General features: G+C 35.7%; 1 protein-coding gene across 1 annotated transcript in view; it reads left to right on the top strand.

Annotated features, from left to right (window-relative positions):
• RSRC1 (arginine and serine rich coiled-coil 1) overlaps positions 1 to 24,412 on the top strand; it is a 459,685-nt gene that overhangs the window by 190,908 nt on the left and 244,365 nt on the right. The window contains exon 6 of the mRNA XM_035278262.3: positions 6,366 to 6,402. Within this exon, the coding sequence (XP_035134153.2) occupies positions 6,366 to 6,402 (37 nt within the window). The remainder of the gene's footprint in view (positions 1 to 6,365; positions 6,403 to 24,412) is intronic.

The following is a 24,412-nucleotide window of genomic DNA, read 5'->3' as shown; positions in this document are numbered from 1 at the left end:
CATCAGAAAGAATAGCATTTTTTCAAAATTAATATATTTTTAAGTGTGGCTCCTTAACCCAATTCCTCTAGACTACTAAAAAACCTTAATGTTCACTTGCTATGGTTGATGATGTTCTTATTTTAAGAAAAGGAAAGAAAAGTTGATGACTTTCTAGTAAGACTAGATCTTAACAAATCCTAGTCTTTTTGTTAACAAATTTCTTAAGAGGATATAAGCTTTGTCATAATAATAGCGTTTTTTTAGACTTAGAGTATATTTCTTTTGGAAAAATAATGACATTTATTTGTAACAAAGGGAAAATAATATTTACTTTTAATTCTTTTCTTGCCTGCCATAGCGTGATTGATACATGGCATCTTCTCATGCCTAACATTGAAACTATCAGATGCCACCTGATTTATTTAGGAAAACCTCAGTCTTGTGCCAGTTAGTTTTAAAATGTCTGCCTCATGTATGTTGAGCTACTGCATTTCCTGCTTTAGAGCCTTGTGTTATGCCAACATTACTATCTGTGCTGCCTCAACTACAAATTGGATGAACAGTCCATGACACTTTATCAATATTATTACATTAAACCAAGTGGATTTTGATTGATAACCTAATATTCAACTAATGCAGAACATCAATCATGGCAAGTATATTAATTATTTAATATTGCAGTCTAATTCAGAAATCGATGTGCTGCATGAGGGGAAGGGAAACTCATGGTTCCCAGAAGATTTAAGACAGGGAATGATTAAAAAAAGACCTGCTGTACTCCTGTGTGTTAGTTCGATACAAATCTTTATTCATTTGCCAATAATCTCTTCCCATTTTCGACTTCAGAACCATTTTATCAGTTTTGAGACCTATAATTGAATTAAGTCTGCTTTCAGCACAGGGCAAAAGGAGTTGCACAAATATTGATGAAGTCATGACAGGGACAACCCAAGAGACAGACCACTAAAGAGGATAGGTTTTATACCATTTGTTGTAAGATCCTTTTGTCAATGTCTTGGATCTTGCCTCTCTATTTTAAAAAATTCATTAAAACTTTCAGAATCTCTTTTAAGACATTTGTGTTTAAATATCCTCCATCACAATACCATTTCTATAGTTGATTTTTTTTATCTTCATGTACATTATCCTTCTGACTCACAACACCCTTGTGTGTTAGGTAAGGCGAGTAAGCCTCACATCATAGGTGGATAATCTGAGATTCAGAAAAGTTGGGTTATTACTCAAGCTCACATGATTATTGTGTAGGAGTGTTTAAATTTGAGTGTAGGCACTCTGCTTCTAAAACCAGTATTATATATCATACTGTCTTGTGTTGTAGTTATGTACTCATGATACTTTATCCGTATTGTTTTGAGATGGCCATTCTTCCTTATCTTTCTGACCAAAGTGAAAGTGAGGAAATCCGATTTTCATGGAGAACTTGCTTAAACTTAGGTGTCCCATTATGATATGTGTTAAGCTTTATGTATATGCAAACCTTCCAGATATAAGTGAAAACTTCTTGGTTTATCTTTTGCTAGACTAGAATACATTTAAGTCCCTGACTCTCATATATTTATATATTACCTAAAACTACTTTATTTTCATATATACACATACATATATGCATCTGTGTATGTATATATGTATTATATATTACCTAAAATTACCTTCTTTTCATAATAATACATATATATATATATGTTTGTATGTATGGGAGTAGGGGACTTAAATATATTTTGTCATTAAACCATTAAACTTGTTGTCCCAGCTTTCTTTTGGTTAATTTGCCTGGTTTTAGGGGAAACCTTTCTTGGGAAACCCTTCTATATTATGTGTCTTTTGTAAATAATACATTGTTGGATTTTATTTTTTTATCCAATCTGAATATTTTTTCTGGGATGTCAGTTCCAGATGATTATGGGTGAATTTTCTCTAGTTTTCTTTTTAGTTATTGATTACTTAGATTACGACAATTACTCAATTCTAGGTCATTCTTTACTTGCCTTACCTCATTGCTTCTTCCTGAATTTATTTCTCTTATTACCTGCATTGTATTCCTCAAGACTTCTTTTAAATAATGTCTTTGTGTGGTGAATTTTCTGAAACCTTGTATGCTAAGAATTTCTTTATTGTTTTGTATTTAAATAATAGTTTATTAGCTATATCTTAATTCTAGGTTCACAGTTACTTTCCTGTAATACTTCATCTTGAGAGTTATTACTACTCCATTGTCTTCTTGCTTGCCTCCACTTTCGTGTTGAGAAGTCTAACATCAGTGTTATTCTTCCTTTGTGGAGGGGTCTCCTTTTTCACTCTGGAAGCTTTTTGACTTTTCTCTTAATTCATTATAGTCTTAAATGTCCTTATAATATGCTTTGCTGTGGATTTTTAAACATCCTTTTCCACACTCTATGTGCCCTTTCAATCTGAGATTTGAATATTTTCATATCTGGGAACTCTCTGTCATTATTTCTTCAAATATTTCTTCTCTTCGATTTTTTCATTACTTCAAGGATTCTCATTATATAGATATTTACACTTCTTCTGTTCTTAATTCTGTCACTCGTTTGTCTTGTCTTTTTGCCCCCTCCCTATGCCTTCTGTAATAATTCTTCTACCCAGTTTTCCAGCTTATTAATTCCTTCTCTGTCTGTATCCATTATGTTTTCAATCCATTCTCTGAATTTTTTATTTCAAATGATTATGTTTTTAATACTAACATATATTGATTCTTTTTCATAACAGTATTTTTATGCTTATGTTTCTAAAAATCATCTCTTGAAGATGTTATTTTGTTTAGTTTATTCTGTTTTATCTGGATAAGGTTATTATTTTTTTAAATTTCTGTTTATACATCTTAAAATTTTCCTTGTGGGTTTATGTTTTGTTTCCTAACAGCATTTAGCTGCCTTGACTAGTAATTTTAACCTAAAAGGAGGGGTAAAAACCTAGGATCTGACTTGTACTTTTCCAGGTTAATTTAAAAACTAGAGTAGAAAACCTCTAGTCTTTTAGTTTAGCCTCAGCTACTTTTCCCATTGTGGCTCCCACTCCCTCAAAAACAGTTAAGAAAAAGAAAAAAAAAAGGAAAGCAGAAGAACAACCCACACCTTACACACATTCATGTACATCCATGCATGTGTACCTTCCTCCTAACACTACCGTTATATCTTAGGCAGCCATTTACTATTGCAAATTGCCTTGCTCTTTACGTGAGTTGGAGATAGACTGGGGCTGACAGGTACTGCTCAGACACCTGAGCTGGAACGGGTTGCTACTAACTCTACCCAGCCTGTCTTGTGATGGTCAGATGTCATACCCTTAAATATATTGATTCAGGCATTGTATTGAGTGCTGGAATATAAAAATTAAAAAGATGCAATGCATATCTTCAAGGAGTTTTTATTTTACTGGTTTAAATGGGAAAGTAAACTGGCATTTATAAAACACTGTGATCATTTCTGTGATGGGACATGCCCAGAGTGTTATGGAAACATACAGGAAGAATTTATTACACAATTTGTAGGAAAGTGAGAAGGTTTTTCCAATTGAAGAATGGTTTAGGATGAGTCCTGTAGAATGGATTTTTGTTAGATAGACAGGGAAGATTAGAGGAGGCTGGGAGAAAAGGAACATTTTAGGTAAAGGGAGAAAGTGGTCAGTGGTGAGTAAAACCAGGTTAGTAGTTTGTTGTGCCTGCTCTTGTTACTTTTCCTGTAATGTAGCTTTGACAAGATAATAGAAGGAATAGGTAACCTGAACTATGGTAGGATATTGTAGATTTTAAGAAGAGAAGAGACATGATTAAGCTTACATTTTAGAAAGATTTTCCTGTGTTATGCAGAATGAATTGATATGGGACAAGGCAGGAACTATTGATATCCAGTAAGAGGGCTGTTGCAACAATTTAGGAAGAAAAGATGATGGACTGAAATAACGTAAAAGCTGTGAAGATAGAAAGAAATAGTTAGATCTAATGGTAATTAAGGATGTTGGATAGCCAAGAACCTGTGGTTGATTATGTTTGGTAGTGAAGGAAAGGGAATGTGTCAAAAATGATGACTAGTTTTCTCTCAGGTGTGCCGTTAAAAACATTTATAAATATCTTTTAATGTAAAGTATTGCTAGTAACATAGCAAAGGAATAGCCTACATTTCCTTTTTGTTGTAAAGAACAGTTTCTTATCCTGATTCTAAAATACAAGCATCTCAGAAAATTAAGTGATTTTTCCCCAAGATTGTGGCAGGCTCGGTTGAAAGCAAACCTACCCTGAAATGAGGCTATTTACAGTCTTTGTTTATCCCATTTTATGTGGACATTAATATGTTTGTTTCAGAATTATTAATGTGTACGATAATGAGATGCTGCATCAGACCCTGCTGGCAGCATTGTTTGACATATCTTAAGCTTTCTGAAATCTGTAATATTCCGATAAAGCATATCTGGCCCCAGTTAAGCAAGTATGGACTTATATTTTGAATCTGGTCATTTTTGTTCATTATATATTGCAATATTATTTTCCAATAAGAACCATTTTGTGACAATGTAGCTGTGGGAGGAAAGGAAGTAGATGTGTATTATATAGCACAAACTCTAAGGTAGATTGCCAAGTGAAGGTACAAAAGTGTGTATAATATACTTCTACTGTGGATTTAAACAAACATAGATGGGGAAAGAGGCATACAGAGGCACGCACACAGATACACGAGTGCATAGAACACCTTCAGAAAGATAAGCCAAGATTGAGAACTAGGAGTCAGTGATGGGAGGAAGATTTGATTTGTGTATGTGTGTGTTTGCGTGCATGCTTCTGCGCACACACACACACGTTGCCCTGTTCAGATGTTTCGCTATTACTTTTTTTGTTTAAATTTTGTTATACAAATAACTATATTTTAATGTTCTTGTGAAAACATAAAGATTCATTTGACTCCCAGCTTCAATAAATACATTAATTTTGTAATGATAAAGTATAAAATAATTATTTATATAGATAGTAGCCTTCTCTCGCACCTTGCAGTAATTTATTCCTATCATTTTTCAGTAGGACTGCAGACATTAGAGATTAAAGAATAAGTTTTAGAAACCATTAAATAGCTAAACATTGAATATATAGTTTTGCTAAGATTGCCAGAAGCAGGAAATACAGAAAAGAATGCCTGAAAATTAGTGCTAATCAGTAGAAGTGGGAATTTATTCCTAATATATCATAGTGGGCCATGAGAGCAAAGGTTGGAAGCCATGAGTACAGTTTTCAAGCAGCAAATCTGAAGGGAATAAAAATGGAGAAATGTGGAAGGATAGTATAGCAAGAGAAAGGAAATGGGTAAGTATATCTTTGGCAAAGAAAAAATAGAAGTCAGAAATAGAAAAGAAAGTTGAGACCCCTCAGAGAAGCAAGGAGGTGTGGGGAAAAGATTAAACATCATGAATATAATAATACTGTTTATTGTTGGAGGATTTAATTAATAATTACTTTCAGCAATGTAATAGGATTATAATTTCTTGTTTTAAAAGGTAATGCTTGGTAGTTATAATGGAACTAAAATATTGCTTGAACAGAATGAGAAAAGCCAAAGTTCATTTGTCACAAATTAGTACAGATTGAAATCAGAAAAAATTTAACTGTTTGCCACATTTCAACAGTGTATATTTAAATCACGTTTGCTATTTGTACAAATACTTCTATTTTTAGTTCCATAAACAGTCTCTTTTACAGTTTAAAGCAGGAAATTTAATATTTTAATTAAGTATCATGTTACTTAAAATATATCATGATATTGATGTTTATGTTTTCTTTGGTGATATTTTCTTTTTTAATATTAAAATGATCTTAGGTCCTGGTTTGTAGTGTGCATTAAATTAATAAAGTTAATGACAGAAGAAAATAGGTTAAGATTTAGTTATTTAGCTATGTGCTCACAAATGTATTCTTATGTGTACATAAAAATACAACCATTGATGGATGGATATTTGCAAAAGCAAATAAAAATATGAGTTGGTGTGGTAGATAATACCTGTAAATTTGAACATTTTCATAATAAGCATTGGAAATAAACAATAATTAATAAAAATCTCAAATGGAAAAGCTACTGTGAAAGGAATAGATATTGTGTGAGGAGTAAATGATGTTTTTGAGTTTGTTATGTTTTTCATTGATTTTGAAAAATCTGAAACTTTTCTTAGTGAAATACTAATTTAGTGGTAAATCTTATAAAGTATCTGTTCACTTTTGATAAAAATTGTTTTTAAAAACAGTGTTATGAACATAAGTAAACATAGATAAAAATTTACAGGAGTTTATAAAACATTTTGAGGTAAACAAATTAGAGCAGACAAGGATTTAACAACTATTTAGAACTTTTATTCTTCTATTTTAGGGAATCTGGAAGCATCAAAGCTGGATTAGAACATCTGGTAAGTTCTAATTTTCTCTTGAACATTTGCATCATCTTTGATATCTGCATTCTAAATGAACACTTTTGAATGAGCTTTGAATACCTTGTATTGAGAAAGTCAACCATTTCCCAAAGGGTCAGCTTACTGTTATTATGTGAAGGCACTTACATTTTCATTTCTCTTATCATTTCAAGGAAATTTAAAAATTTTTTAAATTACTTTTTTTTGATGTAGAGATGAAATAAAATGGATGACAATCCTTGGATTGATGCTTGCTTTAATTATAAACAAAAATTGTTTGCTGTAGAATTTTTGGCATATCTCAATCTGTTGAAAACAAGCTTGTGTTTTAAGAAAAACACAATCAAATATTGCATGCATAAATATGGTATGTTTTAGCAATTTAGCAGCTTTGAAAGAAGTGCACAGCTTTGTCTTTCCTGATGTCTTTGCTTTATGAATAATTCATTGATTTAAACTACATTCAGATTTAGAATATAAAATAATTGAGGTGCAAAATTTTTGGTTTAAGTAAACATTTTAGAGGAAAGCGAAATTCAAACTGATTTAGCATTAAAATCTGTCATTGATCAAAAAATTGGAAAACCCATACAATTGTAGTACGTCTGAAATTCATTGAGCCCAGTGTATTGAGTGTTTATTTTACAACATTAAGTAGTTCGTTTAAACTGAGCATTATAGAGTCATCCTCTGGTTTCTGGTCAGATCCAAATGTTGAATAATTAATGGTACAGATTCTTTTGTAAATACTAAGTACTTTTTTTAATGCAAGCCTTCGTTCGTATATCATACTGTAGCTTTGTTAACTATTAATATACTTTTGATTGGCTTCCACAAAAGCAAACAGTAGCAAGAGACAGCTTCGTTTTGACTTACAGCAGTTTTAGAGTTGAAAGGAATTCTTGATTTTTCTTTTACAGCTAAAGGAAACTGAGGAAACTTAGACTCTTAAAAGTGATCCTAAAAATTAGAAATGAATTATTAAAAAGGAGAGTATAATACTTAGAAAATTTGAGCTGTGTATTTGAGGATTAGAATTTAGTAAATAACATTGATATTTTCATCATTAAAAAGTATTTCCTGCACTACTGTATCATTTCAAAATAGCACATAGATTTAGGACATATGGACATCAGAATAGACATGTTAATCTGTAACATCAGATTCCAGTATCACTTAGGGGCTTACAACAGGAAGAATAGCTATCATAGTGCCAAAATGAGGTGTCTTTTTTTTATTTCTTATTTTTATTTTTATTTTTTGAGATGGAGTCTTGCTCTTTCTCCTAGGCTGGTATGCGGTGGAGTGATCTTGACTCACTGCAACCTCTGCATCCTAGGTTCAAGCGATTCTCCTGCCTCAGCCTCCGGGTTGGGATTACACGTGCCTACCACCACGCCCAGCTAATTTTTGTGTTTTAAGTAGAGATGGGATTTCACCACATTGGCCAGGCTGGTCTCAAAACTTCTGACCTCAGGTGTTCTGCCCACCTCGGCCTCCCAAAATGCTAGGATTACAGGTGTGAGCCACCTGGCCTGAGGTGGCTTATATTTTTGTTGTAAGTTATTTGTTAAAAATACTTTATATTTACTTTGTTCATGTTCTTCAGTAAAGAGTAATGGACTTGATGTTTCTCTAGTTTAAATTCCATACTTTTTATACTTACTAGTAGGATCTCATTTTCATTGACTGTTTCACACATTTATATTATACTTATAAGTTTATCTAGCAGTGGTTTTCTAACTGTGCCTTGGGCTCCCCAGAAACCTCTCCAAAGCAGATGGTACTCCAGACTTCCATTACTTACTTTAACCAAAATAGTTCTACTTTTAGTTATTTTGTAGAATAAATGTTTGAACTTTTTAATAACATTTCATCTGAAGAAAGAGTTCTCTGGCTAAAAATATTTTGAAATTTTTGATAAAACATGGTTATCATTGAAGAATAATTGTATATTAATTATTCTTCTGTATTCTTGAATCTTAGTTATGTTTCATTTTTATTTGTGTCATGTACCACAAATATATTTCAAAGATACGCATTTTGGAAATGAGAGAGCCAGGACTAGCATACAGTTAGGTAGTAAGAACCAGATGATTTGAATGCATTCCATCTTAGTTGTGTGAAAAACTGTTACTCGATGTTATAATTGATCCACTAACTGTGAAATATTAACAGTATATTCATCTATCCGTCTGTTCATCCATTCATTCATCTTGCATTGTGCATTAATAATGCTCAGTAAAAATTGTCAGTGATCTTATGAAGAATATCTTTATAAACCTTTCTAAAAAGGTTCATGCCTAAAATGGAGCTAAACTCAACAATTTATGGGTTGTGCATTAATGAAACCTGTTCTGTCTAGCACCTATGGGTAGCAGTGGTTTGTGTCTCTCCCTTTCACTGCTGAGGAGATTGTTAGGAGCCTTCTAACGTATATGTAGCTCTTTTAAATTGGCTGTATAGCTGAATACAATCAGAAGTATATTTTGAATAGATTAATGTTAAAACACATATGGTATAAAATTAAAATGAGAAAAGCATCCTACACTTTTGGAATTAATTTCTTCTTTGTATAGCTTTCTTCGGTCTTTGTTTTTTAAAAAATATTTAATCATTTATTTAGATTATCATAGAGAATTAGTATTGGTCTAAGAGGAGTAAAAGCCAATATGCATTTTCATAAGTTAAGAAAAATTACATATGTAGCTTGTTATGCTTGCTACCAGGTAACATAGTTGCACTGTTTTTGTACTATATGTTTATATGCTCTTCTTGGTATATAGTTATATGTAACCCTGGAAAGGAAGAAGCAAGTGTGGATCTATGGAGAAAAGAGTGGGATAGGTGGACTGTTCTCCTGGAACCTCTTCAAAGACTGATTTCCTTTACTTAAGTTTTTTACAATCTCTTAGACCGTTGATTCAGCCTCTCTGTTTTGTTTTTCTTCTTAATCATTTCTTTCTCTTGATGTTGCCAAGTGTTCCTGAGAACTGTCTTAGTTTCTCATTCTCCTCAGTTTAAATTTCTTGTAATACACTGTCGAATACCATCTTATTTTTCTCTTCACAAACTTGTTCACTACCCGTAAAGCCTATGTCTGTTAAAAGCTGTAGACTGAGACTTTGAAGGCTGTTGCTCTGTTATCCATTGATGATTCTTGTCTGATGATTGCAAAATACGGATTATCCAGTTCTACTGCTCCCTCCATGTTACAGCTAGCACTCTAGGGTAAGGAAGCGCCTAGCCTCCTTATCTTATTTATCTGTTTATCAGGAGTAGGACTCATGATTTTAATTTTATTAAATATGTTATTGTCAATTACTTTCCTTATTTATTTTGATGCTCAGATTGTCCCAGATTTATCTAGGGAGAATCCTTTCAAGATGGCTCCTGGGTGCTTATGACAAGTGAGAACACTGACTCTTAATAACATCGATACATTTACTCATTTGCTCAGTCATATAATAAACATAAAATAGTTTTAGAATTGCTGCAAATATACTTTGAGTAAAACAACCCTGCTAAAAAGAGTTCTAGATTTATTTGCAATTCCTTTTCTCCATTAAGTTTAGTTATGTTACTCATTTGAAATATAGTTGCTTTTTTTTGTTTCTGTTTGTATTCAATTTAGGTGTCTTTGTCCCCATTCCTATTGATTTAATTATGTTTGAACATGTATGATGTTAACATGCTTCTAGAGGTCCAAATTATACATAACGGTATTCTCAGAGGTGTGTGTGTCACTCTCTTCCCCTTTTAGGTAGCCAATTGTGGGAGCATATGTTTCCCTTTTCCCCTTATAGGTAGACAATTTTATTGACTTCATTTATCATTCCTCTTTTTTTTCTTTTTCCTTTTTTTGGTGGGAGGGGGAGTAAAATTGTCTGTCTCTCTGTGTGTGTGTGTGTGTGTGTGTGTGTATGTGTGTCTGTGTGTTTCTGTATTTTTTTCCCTCCTTTTGTTTATTTTTTTGATTAACAGTATATCCTGGAAAATTACTGTGTTTGTACCATTATATTTATTGTTTTTTTATTAAGGGTCTGATATTTTAGCCTACTTGGCATGCCTTCCACAGTTGTATAGATGCTGATGGAAGACATGAGATTCCTTGGTCAGAGGCAAAGTGGTTTATTGCTAACAGCACAACAGGTAGCACATGCTTCATGTGTATACTGGTTTCTCTTGACCCCCAAGTTCCAAGAAGTAATGCTGCATACTCAGTGGGTTTGTGTCATAGCTGAGGAACTCCAAGTGTAGGAGTTCTTTAAGATAGCGTAAGCTTTAAGGAGTTCTTTAGGAGCTCTTTAGGAGTTCTGCTGTTAAACCTGTCCAAATTTTAGGCAAATACATCTCTATTATCTTCATTATCCAAGTCAGATAAAAAAAATTGCCTTCTGGTCCAAGAGGAGACTTTATCTCTGTCTTCCAAGATTACACTACAAATGTCTTTGAAAATGCAGTCTAGAACAAAAGCTGATGTAAGATATACAGCACCACTGTAGAGAACTGTCTCTTAAGAGCTATTATTGGCTGGGTGCAGTGGCTCATGCCTGTAATCCCAACACTTTGGGAAGCCAAGGTGGGAAGATTGCTTGAGTCCAGGAGTTCAAGACCAGTGTGGGCAATATAGGGAGAACCCCCACATCTCAAAAAAAGAGCTAAAAAAATTTTTTTAAACTATTTTTATTATTTTTTTAACTATGAAATCTAGAAATATTTGTAGTTTTGTTCTAGTAGTTAACTTTCTATTTGTGTTTTTTATTGTTCTTTGATTCTACTTTATTCCTGCCTAACTTTTATTTCTTTAGTTATTTTTTTTTAATTTTTTATTGCATTTTAGGTTTTGGGGTACATGTGCAGAACATGCAAGACAGTTGCATAGGTACACACATGGCAGTGTGTTTTGCTTCCTTTCTCCCCTTCACCCACATTTGGCATTTTTCCCCAGGCTATCTCTCCCCAGCTCCCCCTCCCACTGGCCCTTCCCTTTCCCCCCCAGTAGTCCCCAGTGTTTAGTACTCCCCTCCCTGTGTCCATGTGTGCTCATTTTTCATCACCCGCGTATGAGTGAGAATATGCGATATTTCATTTTCTGTTCTTGTGTCAGTTTGCTGAGAATGATGTTCTCCAGATTCATCCATGTCCCTACAAACGACACAAACTCATCATTTCTGATTGCTGCATAATATTCCATGGTGTATATGTGCCACATTTTCCCAATCCAGTCTATCATCAATGGGCATTTGGGTTGATTCCAGGTCTTTGCTATTGTAAACAGTGCTGCAAGGAACATTCGTGTGCATGTGTCCTTATAGTAGAATGATTTATAGTCCTTTGGATATATACCCAGTAATGGGATTGCTGGGTCAAATGGAATTTCTATTTCTAAGGCCTTGAGGAATCGCCACGCTGTCTTCCACAATGGTTGAACTAATTTACACTCCCACCAACAGTGTAAAAGTGTTCCTTTTTCTCCACATCCTCTCCAGCATCTGTTGTCTCCAGATTTTTTAATGATCGCCATTCTAACTGGCGTGAGATGGTATCTCAATGTGGTTTTGATTTGCATCTCTCTGATGACCAGTGATGATGAGCATTTTTTCATATGATTGTTGGTCTCGTATATGTCTTCTTTCATAAAGTGTCTGTTCATATCCTTTGCCCACTTTTGAATGGGCTTGTTTGTTTTTTTCCTATAAATCAGTTTGAGTTCTTTGTAAATTCTGGATATCAGCCCTTTGTCAGATGGGTAAACTGAAAAATTTTTTTCCCATTCTGTTGGTTGCCGATTCACTCCAGTGACTGTTTCTTTTGCCGTGCAGAAGCTGTGGAGTTTCATTAGGTCCCATTTGTCTATTTTGGCTTTTGTTGCCAATGCTTTTGGTGTTTTGTTCATGAAGTCCTTGCCTACTCCTATGTCCTGGATGATTTTGCCTAGATTTCCTTCTACGGTTTTTATGGTTCTGTTTTCTTCCATTGGTCTATATCTCTGTTTTCGTACCAGTACCATGCTGTTTTGATTACTGTAGCCTTGTAGTATAGTTTGAAATCTGGTAGTGTGATGCCCCCCGCTGTGTTCTTTTTGCTTAGAATTGACTTGGCTATGCGGGCTCTCTTTTAGTTCCATATGAAGTTCATGGTGGTTTTTTCCAGTTCTGTGAAGAAAGTCAATGGTAGCTTGATGGGGATAGCGTTGATTCTGTAAATTACTTTGGGCAGTATAGCCATTTTCACGATATTGATTCTTCCTAACCATGAACATGGAATGTTTCTCCATCTGTTTGTGTCCTCTCTGATTTTGTTGAGCAGTGGTTTGTAGTTTTCCTTGAAGAGGTCCCTTACGTTACTTGTGAGTTGTTTTTCTAAGTATTTTATTCTTTTTGTAGCAATTGTTAATGGCAGTTCGTTCTTGATTTAGCTTTCTTTAAAGTCTGTTATTGGTGTAGAGGAACGCTTGTGATTTTTGCACATTGATTTTATATCCTGAGACATTCCTGAAGTTGCTTATCAGTTTCAGGAGTTTTTGGGCTGAGGCGATGGGGTCTTCTAGGTATACTATCATGTCGTCTGAAAATGGAGACAATTTGGTGTCCACCTTTCCTATTTGAATACCCTTTATTTCTTTTTCTTGCCTGATTGCTCTAGCTAGAACTACCAGTACTATATTAAATAGGAGTGGTGAAAGAGGGCATCTTTGTCTGGTGCCAGATTTCAAAGGGAATGCTTCCAGTTTTTGCCCATTCAGTATGATATTGGCTGTTGGTTTGTCATAAATAGCTTTTATTACTTTGAGATACGTTCCATCGATACCGAGTTTATTGAGGGTTTTTAGCATAAAGGGCTGTTGAATATTGTCGAATGCCTTCTGTGCATCAATTGAGATAATCATATGGTTTTGTTGGTTCTGTTTATGTGGTGAATTACGTTTATAGACTTGCGTATGTCGAACCAGCCTTGCATCCCCGGGATGAATCCTACTTGATCATGATGAATAAGTTTTTTGATTTGCTGTTGCAATCAGCTTGCCAATATTTTATTGAATATTTTTGCATCTATGTTCATCATAGATATTGGCCTTAAGTTTTCTTTTCTTGTTGGGTCTGCCAGGTATTGGTATCATGATGATATTGGTCTCATAAAATGATTTGGGAAGGATTCCCTCTTTTTGGATTATTTGGAATAGTTTCAGAAGGAATGGTACCAGCTCCTCTTTGTGTGTCTGGTAGAATTCGGCTATGAACCCATGTGGACCTGGGCTTTTTTTGTGTGGTAGGCTCTTAATTGCTGCCTCGACTTCTGACCTTGTTATTGGTCTATTCATAGTTTCAGCTTCCTCCTGGTTTAGGCTTGGGAGGACACAGTAGTCCAGGAATTTATCCATTTCTTCCAGGTTTACTAGTTTATGTGCATAGAGTTGTTTGTAATATTCTCTGATGATGGTTTGAATTTCTGTGGAATCTGTGGTGATTTCCCCTGTATCATTTTTTATTGCATCTATTTGGTTGTTCTCTCTTTTCTTTTTAATCAGTATGGCTAGTGGTCTGTCTATTTTGTTGATCTTTTCAAAAAACCAGCTCTTGGATTTATTGATTTTGTTGAAGGGTTTTTCATGTCTCAATCTCCTTCAGTTCAGCTCTGATCTTAGTTATTTCTTGTCTTCTGCTAGGTTTTGAGTTTTTTTGATCTTGCTCCTCTAGCTCTTTCAATTTAACAATAGGGTGTCAATTTTGGATCTCTTCATTCTCCTCATATGGGCACTTATTGGTATATAGTTTCCTCTAGAGACTGCTTTAATGTGTCCCAGAGATTCTGTCATGTTGTGTCTTCGTTCTCATTGGTTTCGACGAACTTCTTTATTTCTGCCTTCATTTCATTGTTTATCCCGTCAACATTCAAGAGCCAGTTGTTCAGTTTCCATGAAGCTGTGCGGTTCTGGGTTGGTTTCTGAATTCTGAGTTCTAACTTGATTGCACTATGGTCTGAGAGACTGTTATGATTTCAGTTGTTTTTCATTTGCTGAGGAGTGCTTTACTTCCAATTATGTGGTCAATTTTAGAGTAGGTGTGATGTGGTGCTGAAAAGAATGTATATTCTGTGGATTTGGGGTGCAGAGTTCTGTAAATGTCTATCAGGTTTGCTTTTTCCTGGTCTGAGTTCAAGCGCTGGATATCCTTGTTGATTTTCTGTCTGGTTGATCTGTCTAATATTGACAGTGGAGTGTTAAAGTCTCCCACTATTATTGTGTGGGAGTCTAAGTCTCTTTGTAAGTCATTAAGAACTTGCCTTATGTATCTGGGTGCTCCTGCATTGGGTCCATATATGTTTAGGATCGTTAGCTCTTCTTGTTGTATCGATCCTTTTACCATTATGTAATGTCCTTCTTTGTCTCTTTTGATCTTTGTTGCTTTAAAGTCTATTTTATCAGAGATGAGAATTGCAACTCCTGCTTTTTTTTGCTCTCCATTTGCTTAGTAAATCTTCCTCCATCCCTTTATTTTGAGCCTTTGTGTATCCTTGCATGTGAGATGGGTTTCCTGGATACAGCACATTGAAGGGTTTTGGATTTTTATCCAATTTGCCAGTCTGTGTCTTTTGATTGGTGCATTTAGTCCATTTACATTTAGGGTTAATATTGTTATGTGTGAATTTGATACTGCCATTTTGATGCTAGCTGGCTTATTTGCTCGTTGGTTTTGTAGATTCTTCATTATGTTGATGCTCTTTAGCATTTAGTGTGATTTTGGAATGGCTGGTACTGGTTGTTCCTTTCTATGTGTAGTGCCTCTTTGAGGAGCTCTTGTAAAGCAGGCCTGGTGATGACAAAATCTGTGAATACTTGCTTGTTCGCAAAGGATTTTATTTTTCCTTCACTTCTGAAGCTCAGTTTGGCTGGATATGAAATTCTGGGTTAAAAGTTCTTTTCTTTAAGGATGTTGAATATTGCCCCCCACTCTCTTCTGGCTTGTAGTGTTTTTGTCAAGAGATCTACTGTGAGTCTGCTGGGCTTCCCTTTGTGGGTGACCCGACCTTTCTCTCTGGCTGCCTTTAGTATTTTCTCCTTTATTTCAACGTTGTTGAATCTGACGATTATGTGCCTTGGGGTTGCTCTTCTTACGGAATATCTTTGTGGTGTTCTCTGTATTTCCTGCATTTGAGTGTTGGCCTGTCTTGCTGGGTGGGGGAAATTTTCCTGGATAATGTCCTGAAGAGTATTTTCCAGCTTGGATTCATTCTCTTTGTCCCCTTCTGGTACACCTATCAAATGTAGGTTAGGTCTCTTCACATAGTCCCATATTTCATGGAGACTTTGTTCATTTTTTTTTGTGCTTTTTTCTCTGATCTTGGTTTTTTGTTTTATTTCATTGAGTTGCTCTTCGACTTCAGATATTCTTTCTTCTGCTTGGTCAATTCGGCTATTGAAACTTGTGCATGCTTCACAAAGTTCTTGTATTGTGTTTTTCAGCTCCTTTAATTCATTCATATTCCTCTCTAAGTTGTCCATTCTTGTTATCATTTCCTCAAATCTTTTTTCAAGGTTCTTAGTTTCTTTGCATTGAATTAAAACATGTTCTTTTAGCTCACAGAAGTTTCTCATTATCCACGTTCTGAAGTGTAATTCCGTCATTTCGTCACAGTCATTCTTCGTCCAGCTTCGTTACCTTGCTGGTGAGGAGTTTTGGTCCTTTCTAGGAGGCGAGGTGTTCTGGTTTCGGGTGTTTTCCTCCTTTTTGCGCTGGTTTCTTCCCATCTTTGTGGATTTATCCACCTGTTGTCTGTGTAGTTGCTGACTTTTCAATTGGGTCTCTGAGTGGACGCCCAGATTGTTGATGATGAAGTATTTCTGTTACTTGGTTTTTATTCTACCAGTCTAGCCCCTCCACTGTATGACTGCTGAGGTCCACTCCAGGCCCTGCTTGTCTGGGGTGCACCTCTAGCAGCTGCGGAACAGTGAGGGATGCTACCAGTTTCTTTTTCTGCTATCTTTGTCCCAGAATGATGCCTGCCAAATGTCAGTCTTTTGGATATAGAGGGGTCAGGGAGCTGCTTGAGGAGACAGTCCGTACTTTATAGGAGCTCAAGTGCTGATCTGTGAGCTCTGTTGTTCATTCAGGGCTGTTAGGCTGCTACGTTTAATTCTGCTGCAGCAGAACTCATAAGAAAAACCTTTTTTTCTCAGATGCTCTGTCTCGGGGGGGTTGGGGCTTTCTTTGTGAGAGTCTGTTGTGCTGTTTTGCCCAGCTAGGAGGCAGTCTAGTGACTATTTGCCTGCCGAGGCTTCGCCCTGCTGGTGTGAGGTTTGCCCTGTTGCTGCAGGCTCTGCCCTTCTGCTGCGGTCTCTGCCCTGCTGCCATGGGCTACGCCCTGCAGCGGAGTCTCTCTGTTGTAGCGGGTTTCCTTGGCAATGGCAGGCTGCCTCAGCAATGGGCGTGTACCTCAGTAGGGGCTGATTGTCTCGGTAATGGCGGACGCCCCTCCCCTACGGAGCTGCATCGCCCTGGGTTCAGCTGTGCCCTCAGGGAACCTCTCCACCTGGAGCGTCTGGAATCGCTGTTTTGTTTGTCCCACTGCACTACCCCAAACGTTGTTTCCCTGAAATTTCCTGGCCTGGTTCACTGTCCAAGTCCCATTCAGTGTCAAGTTCAGTGCTCTCAAGTCTCAGATTGCTGGTTCAACAGGGCACCCGGACCAGTGTGCTTTGTGCGGAGCGCTGTGTAGCGCTGCTGCACTACAGCGCCGGCCAAAGCCTGTGCCTGGCCTCCCACATCTCTTTTATACCTGGGAATTTTCCTGTTCTGTGGGCAACAAGGATTGGTCTGGCAATGTGGCCCTGACTCACCCTCTCCGCGCATTCACCGAGAGCTTCAATCCTGGGTTGTTCTCACCGCGCCATCTTGAGTCCAGAGCCCTTCTTTAGTTATTTTTAACAACTAGTAATCAATTTATTAAAATAGCTGACTTAAGCACCTGCAGTGATGACTTTAAGTTCAACCTCTGGCCCAGTATTGATGGCAATAATCAGCTCAACAATTTCAGAATTACCATGCAAGGCAATAAGTAGCTTGCGGATTCTCATTTGAAAGTGAACCCATGTCTCAGAAACTTCACTACAAAGCAGTTTTCTTATAGTGATTCTCATAGTGTTTGTAGGCATCCAAACTGGTCCTTTCACTTTGAGATTCTTTTCCTCTGCTCCTCTGATCAAGTCAGCACGCATTTCCTCCAGGGATTTCATGTTTTAGCTGCAGGTGTGTGTGAATTCTAATTTGGTGAATTGCCACCTCTGGCATCATGGGTGTTTTCTTGGCATTTTTTAAAGCCATGGCTGTAGCACGGCTTCCTGATGGACTTGTTACTGGCAGAGAGCAAACAGCAGTGAGTCAGGAACAGGAGCAGTAGACCAGAGTCCCACAGCAATGGCAACCAATTGTGTCTTCATCAAAAAGCCCTACTTTCTAACACCTGTTGAAGTTTCGAAAATATCAAAAAAGAAGGAAAAAGGGAAAAAAAGCCCATTTAATCTTTTAATGGTATCCTTTGATTCCCACTTGTTACTTTTATTTTAGCCAGTGGTCCTATTAGAGTTTACCTTTCTTCCTTTTTTGTTTTCTCTCTCTCTCTTTTTTTTTTTTTTTGAGAAAGGGTCTCATTCTGTCACCTGGAGTACAGTGCCTGATCTCAACTCACTGCAACCTGCACCCCGCTTCAGGCTCAAGTAATCCTCCCCCCTTTGCCTCCTGAGTTGCTGGGACCACATGCATGTACCACCATACCTGGCTAATTTTTGTATTTTTAGTAGAGATGGATTTTTGCCATGTATTGCAGGCTAGTGTTGCTTCTTGTACAGCCTATAGAAATGCGAGCCAAAAAAACCTCTTTATTAATTGCCCAGGCTCATGTATTCCTTTATAGCAACACACATAGACTAAGAAAATATCTTTCTTGCTGACCCTTTTTACTACTTATTTGCTTTTATATACTTTGGAAACCCCTGATGAATACGCCTTGAATCCTAAGGGATCATCCTCCTGGCCTCAAGCAATCCACCTCCCTTGGCCTTCCAAAGTGCTGCCATTACAGACATGGGCCACCGTGTCCATCATTCTTTTTGTATGCTTGTTGCTTTGGTAGAATACATGATGTTTACATGCCATTCTTCTACCCTTGCTATTACTTTGTTTTAGAATCACCTGTAAAATTAAATATATTAAATGTTTGCTATCAGTTCATTTGCTGGTATTTCCCCAGTTATTTCTTGTTTCGATGAAGCTCATAGTATATTCCTCAGAGAAGGCTCCTATATACAGTCTTCCCTGAGATCTTACACATTCCAATCTGTTTTGGTATAGTCTTGCCACTTGAATGACAACTTGGCTGGATATAAAATCTTTGGTTTGCCTTTTCTTTCTTTGCTTTACTTAAAAATACTGTTCCACTAATGCCTTGTTTTATATATTGCTCTTGATATCACTAGTACCAGCCTTATTTTCCTGCCCTTATTGGTAATATTATTTTTTTGCTTGGAGATTCTGCCATTTTCTCTTTGTCCTTAAAGTTTAGTTTTATTAGCAAAATTCTAAAGGTTGGTTGTTTTCTGAAGTTCAGTTTTTCCAAATATATGGTAAGCTTTCTTACAGATTTAAGTTAGTCTCATTTCAGAATTAATTTTCTTGGCTTACAGTTCAATATTAGCTCTGTTTTATTATGTTTTCTTCTTCAAGGACTCTAATTGTGTGTGTGCATATGTTTTGTTTGTCTTCTATTTTAGTTCCTGCCATAGTTTGAATATTATCCCTTCAAACCTCTTGTTGAAATTTGATCCGCAGTGTTAGTTTGGGGCTTAATTGGAGGTGTTTAGGTCATGGGGGTGGATCCCTCTTGAATGGCTTGGTGCCTTGCTTCTGGCAATGAGTGAGTTCATGCTCTTTCAGTATCCTCAAGAACTGGTTGTTTAGAGTCTAGCACCTCCCTTCCCTTTGCTTTACCTCTTCTCTCACCGTGTGATCTCCACACACACAGGCTTCCTTTCACCTTCTGCCATTAGTAGAAGTAGCCTGGGGTTCTTACCAGAAGCAGATGCTGGCTCCTTGCTTCTTGTACAGCTTGTAGAAATGTGAGCCAAATAAAACTCTTTATTAATTGCCCAGGCTCATGTATTTCTCTATAGTAACACACATAGACTAAAAATCCCTTTCTTCCTGAATCTTTTTACTACTTATTTACTTTTATATACTTTGGAAACCTCTGTGGTACTGGCCTTGAATCGTAAGGAATCATCCTGCAGGAATCCTTAGCACAATAAAACACAAAACATCTCAGAGAGCTCAGTGCCTATAACATTTTTTAAGACTTAAAGAGAATGAGTGAAAACACTGCTTATAGTGTTGTGCTTAATTAGATTTTATAATGAACTTAAGAAAATAATTTTTTTTTAATTTGATGAAGAATCACTTATAGATGAAAGGCCTTCTGATAATGACCCAGGGTTATGTCTCTTAACACAGAAAGGTTGATGGAGTGGAGGTGGGTAGTTATTAGATGTTGCTCCTGAGTTTTTTTTTTTATGCTGCTCTAAAGTTGTAGAAAGTTGACTATAAATTCTTGTTCTATCAAAGGGTGCTGGACTCCATGTTTTTTCTTTTTCTTTCTTTCTTTCTTTTTTTTTTTGGAAACAGAGTCTTGCTCTGTCACCCAGACTGCAGTGCAGTGGTGCAGTCTCGGCTCACTGCAACCACACCTTCTAGGTTTAAGTGATTCTCCTGTCTCAGTCTCCTGAGTAGCTGGGACTACAGGTACCTGCCACCACACCTGGCTAATTTTTATATTTTAAGTAGAGACAGGGTTTTACCATGTTAGCGAGGCTGGCCTTGAACTCCTGACTTTAGGTAATCTCCCCACCTCGGCTTCCCAGAGTGCTGGGATTACAGGTGTGAGCCACCACGCTCAGTGACTCCATGTTTTGTCTATCATTATGTTTTAAATTCTGGAATGTAGTGAGTACTGACACTTATTGGACTACTGAATGGGGATTAAAATGTTTGCTTTCGGGAGGGAGCTTTAATAAAGTAACACATATTTTTATTTTTACAATTAAGAAAAAAATATAGGAGATAGAGCCTTGCCATTTGATGACAATAGAGCTATTATTATTTTATAAGCAAACTTTAAAAATGATGCTATCCTTTTCTGGGGGAAGGATTTAGATCAGAAAAATACTAAGTTCAGCTGTATGAAAAATCGTTACTTTTTTAGGTCAAAATATTTTTGTGGGTTGTTTCTGGCTTGAAACATAGCTGTGCTATGCCCCCTTTGGCAAGGAATGAAATGAATGATCCTGATCAGTATGATGTTTCTAAAGCTTCCTTTTTTCTCTTTTCTGAAGAGTCAAATGAAGAGCAATAAGTAGCTTGTAGTAACTGTACAGGGTGATCTAGGCTAGTGCTTCACCATCCTTAATGTACATACAAGTCACCTGGGAATCTTGCTTAAAGTACATTCTGATTCTTTGAGTCTGGGGCACTATTTGAAATTATGCATTTCAACCAGCTCCTAAGCAAGGTTGATGCTGCTAGTTCAGTGATCACCAGGAAAAAAAAATACATTAAAAGGCATTGACTTGAAAGACATGTGTCCCATCAAGAAGGCCTCCTGAATCTGGTGAAGAATCTAGATGGTTCCCTTATACTCATTGAGTATTATTTTGCAATCTATGAATGATTGGTTGGGTGTTCCTAAACCCAGGGGAAAGGGTACTCCAAAAGTTTATAGAGGGGCAAAAAATTTATCTTATCTTACAAGAGTAACAGACATTTGTTTTAAAATTTTAGGTTCAGATGTTAAAAGTTGTATTTTTCAGGGCTTTAGACACTAGGACTAATAATACCTTGTTAAGCTTTAAGTGGAAAATTAAATGAGTGATAATACATCTTTTAGTGCAAAGGGTTACAAGTGTTTATAGCTTTAAGTGGGATTTGTTTTCTATTAATAGTTGAATAGCAAAAGAACTCTGGAGCCATACCTGTGGGTTTTGTCTTTCCACAGAGGTCTCATTTATGTTTCTTACATTGCATAACATTTGAGAGTGATGACCTACTTGTCCTTGTGGTCAGGTAACACAGTCTGACCATTTTAAGTGTTGAAAAGCAACTGTCGTTAATAGTTTGTTTAGCCCATCAGTGGTTTATAAGAATATGGCTCTGCTTGCCAGAAATGTAGGCAGGCCCATTGCTATTAGGTATTCATCAATAACTATCAGGTTCCTATAAAAGCCCTTTCCTTTCTGTTTTAGACTATTTTACATAGCATTTGAAAATCAAATGCTGTATTTCAGTTCTCAGACTAATAGTTCTATTTAACAGTGCACAACACAAGCATATTTAACACAAGCATATTTAAGTTGTATTTAATACAAGCATAAACACAGTTAATGGATTATTATCATACTTTTGGGGGATTCAGTTAATGTACAGCATGAACTAGAAAATACAAAATATAAACTCTATTCTGAACTCTCATCTGTAGCATTTTAAATATTTCAGTTGTAGTTTTATATTTTCTTACTGTGTTCTGAGTTTGAGTTTGAGAATATATTATCTCAAAATGCACTGTTACGCATATAGTCAATACATTTATTAAACACTGATTAAAAATATTTATTAGCTCATGTCACAGATTAAAGATTTCAGCATAATAGATACCTTTCCTCCCAACATTTTAATTTATTTTTCTCACCCAAGACAATATACATTTGAGGTTTAGGGTAAAACCGCATGTTAAAACAGACACTTTCCTCAAACTGTGATCATGAGGTAAAACAGCATGAAGTTTTTCTTCTTTCTACAAGACCAATTCCATAAATCTTTCTCTTTCCTTTTAACATACAGTGTGTCCTATGAATGTGTGCAAATTAAAATACCTTTAATGTGGATAAAGTGTTAATGTCATGTTAATGTCATATTACTGTCATAATTTCTTAGACAGTTTACAGATCTTAAATCTGAGGACTGGCATATAATCTAGTCATAAACAGTGCCATGTCAAGTGATCCATTTCTATGATATATTTTGATGAGTTACAAGTTTATTGAAAATTGCTTCTGTAATAAATGATTAATAAATATTGTCCAGTCATCCAAATAGCTTGAACTTGGGCCCTTCTCTGCTCTTCCCCAATCCCTCCTTTCACCCTCTACAGAAAGATCTGTGTGTTTTATCATGAGGCAACAATGTTTTTTAAAATGGTGAGGAAATGCTGGCAACCTAATATTAAAAAAAAAATGATCATGCAATTTTCATGATATTTCTGCTAGTCTCAGAAATACGTGTAATATAGATAACTATTTTTGACTTTTATGCATATGAGGTTATTTAAGCTTTTTAAAGTAGAAATAAATATTCTAAATGCATTCAAGTAACCCCTACTTCTCATTACTTAAAGGTCTGAAAATCAGACCTTGAAACTACTGCAGTTACTGCATATTATATTCTTTTTATTTTGTATTAGGGTTCAAAACACTGTAGCCTTGCCTTCATTGCAGGATATCCCATGTGGTACCTAGTAGTTATTTCAGGGGCTTTCTTGGGATCTAACTTCAGTAACTACAAGAGAACTCGCAGCAGGGATCAACAGTGGATAATGCCTTTCTGTTTCTCCAGTCAAGGCATTAGGAGTTAAGATGGAGAACACCTTTGCCACAGTGGTATCTTTAACCACACTAATTACCATTTGCCACTGAATAATAGCATCTATATTTAATTTTAACACACACAGCCTGCTTATTTTAGGAAGAGCACAGCACAAGGGGTCAGAATAGTGTGATGTTACTGTGTGACCTCTAGGAATGCACACAACTGCTCTGATTCACTTTTTTCATTTTCCCCTTACTTATAGGGTTGCTAAAATAGTGTGTGAAAATTTATCAAAGCATAAGACTTTCTAAAGTATATCATTATTTCTGTAGAGAAAGAAAAATTGTAGTAATTCCAGTTAATGTAAGTAACTTAAGATAGCTAAAAACAATATCTTATTTCCAGTATATTCACAGCGAACTATGAGAAAATTTTGTTCTTTCTTTGCTTATATCCTTACCCTTTAAAAAAACTTCATTATATACCTTTAAATATTATAAAGTACTTGAATACATGTTCACTGTAATATGTCAAAAAAACTGACATATAAAGAAAAATAGTTACATCTTTTTCTGCCTGCCATCAGTCTTGTCTTAATGGTTACCACTCATCTCCTATATCCTTCTCTATTTTCAGGCATATATTACTAAGCTTTTGTTAATTTGTAAAAAATATAGTAATACTATGTATGGTATTTTACAACTTGGACTTTTTATTTGTTTAGTGCTAGATACAATATATATGCACAACGTGAAGCTGGTTTTTGCTGGAATTCTGTCAAAATTTGGAAGTTAGTACTATTACTATATCATTTAAAGCATTTATAGAGAAAATTTGAGGACCACATAATTTGTCTTTTATGGAGTCAGCAGAGATTCAACTTTATTTTTACCTTGGTTACGTTGATTACGGTATGTGTAAGTGTAGGCTTATGATAAATTTATTATCATCAATACAGGAAAGAATGGGTTATTTTATGAAAGAAAATCCTATTTCATAATTGCAAAAAAGGAATAAGCAAAGGTCATTAGATTAGAAAAGGGGCTTATGACATCTTCAAAACAGTGTTTAGATTTATTACAGACTAGTCTTTTTAGATTTGAAATTTTGACCTAAGTCTTGCTGTAACATTATTATAATCTTCAATTTTGGTAATGACTAAATTATGTCATCATATCATAGTATAATTTATTTCCTTGTTGACTCTACCTTTTAAGTAAATATTCAGCTTTGTATTTATTTTTTGACTAAAAATAGCATCTGCTTTTGCAAATACTGCATGACTTGAAAGACAAGTAAATTGATAACATATTGTTTAGTAAGTTTTCGAAGTTATTAGTATTTCTTTTATGGGGGGGAACTGAGCTTATTTTTAAAGT

This window comes from Callithrix jacchus, chromosome 17 (genome assembly GCF_049354715.1).
Source record: "Callithrix jacchus isolate 240 chromosome 17, calJac240_pri, whole genome shotgun sequence".
In the NCBI taxonomy this organism is placed as follows: Eukaryota; Metazoa; Chordata; class Mammalia; order Primates; family Cebidae; genus Callithrix; species Callithrix jacchus.
This window is presented reverse-complemented; position numbering and strand designations above follow the sequence as displayed.